The sequence below is a fragment of the Chenopodium album genome, chromosome 6, assembly GCF_948465745.1.
Source record: "Chenopodium album chromosome 6, dcCheAlbu1.1, whole genome shotgun sequence".
Lineage (NCBI taxonomy): Eukaryota > Viridiplantae > Streptophyta > Magnoliopsida > Caryophyllales > Amaranthaceae > Chenopodium > Chenopodium album.
Window position 1 is genome coordinate 6805419 of NC_137839.1, and position 964 is coordinate 6806382.

General features: G+C 37.9%; 1 protein-coding gene across 1 annotated transcript; it reads right to left on the reverse strand.

Annotated features, from left to right (window-relative positions):
* Positions 1-328: 328 nt before the first annotated feature.
* Positions 329-964, reverse strand: LOC145636592 (uncharacterized). The gene has a single exon (XM_081688167.1). The coding sequence runs from the start codon at positions 962-964 to the stop codon at positions 329-331; it is 636 nt and encodes a 211-aa protein (XP_081544293.1).

Genomic DNA, 964 nt, shown 5'->3' on the forward strand with positions numbered 1-964 from the left:
AGCCTGATTTTTGGATTTTCCTTTCTTCCTTTTGCTTGCCTTTTTTCATCTTTTCCCTTAAGTCTGCATTTTGAAGCAAAGTGCCCAACTTTGTCACAGTTCCAACATTTAACTGTAGTCTTTTTCTTTTCAATCTTGCCCTTTGGCTTAAGGTTACCCTTCTTTGTTTCAAACTTCCCATTGCCGGCACGATTCTCACTTGTCTTCCTGTCAGAGTCAGATTCAACGAGATTAGCTTTCACAGATAATTCATTTTTCGGCTTAGAGGCGGAGTCCTTAAGCCGATTTGCCTCCTCGACCTTCATGTGGCTCACAAGTTCTTCGAGGGTCAAATCCCTTTTTTATGCTTGAGATGATTACGATAATTAGACCATGAATCAGGTAACTTTTCAATCAAAACATTTGCCTGCAGGATTTCACACATCTTCATGCCTTCAGCAAGAATTTCAGTTACAAGATTTTCATAGACATGGACTTGATCCATGATAGGCTTTGAATCAACCATCTTAAAATTCAACCAATTCCCTGTCACATATTTCTTTTTCCCAGCATCATCAGCCCCGTATTTCTTTTCTAGGGCTTCCCACATAACCTTAGCAGACTTGATTTTCACATATAGATCAAAAATATTGTTCTTCATCAGATTTAGAAGATGACCCCTAACAAACTTATTATCTCGATCATATTTCTTGATTTCAGATTCGTTAACAATAATTGTCGTGGTTGTATCCCGACTAGGAGAAGTAATTTGTTTTTCACCAGTAACGGGGGTACTAGGTACATCCACAACAACGTTGGTTTGTTTAATTGGAATTGGGGCATCATTAAACAAAACATAATCAACTTCAACTTGTTCAAAAGCAATCAACATTCTTTGTGACCATCTCTTGTAATTAGTTCCATCAAGAGACTCAATTTTGGACGACAGATCTAGGTATAAACGAGATTGAGAGTTGCTAGCCAT

Coding starts and splice junctions, on each gene's coding strand:
- LOC145636592 (XM_081688167.1), bottom strand. CDS start 964: ATGGCTAGCAACTCTCAATCTCGTTTATACCTAGATCTGTCGTCCAAA.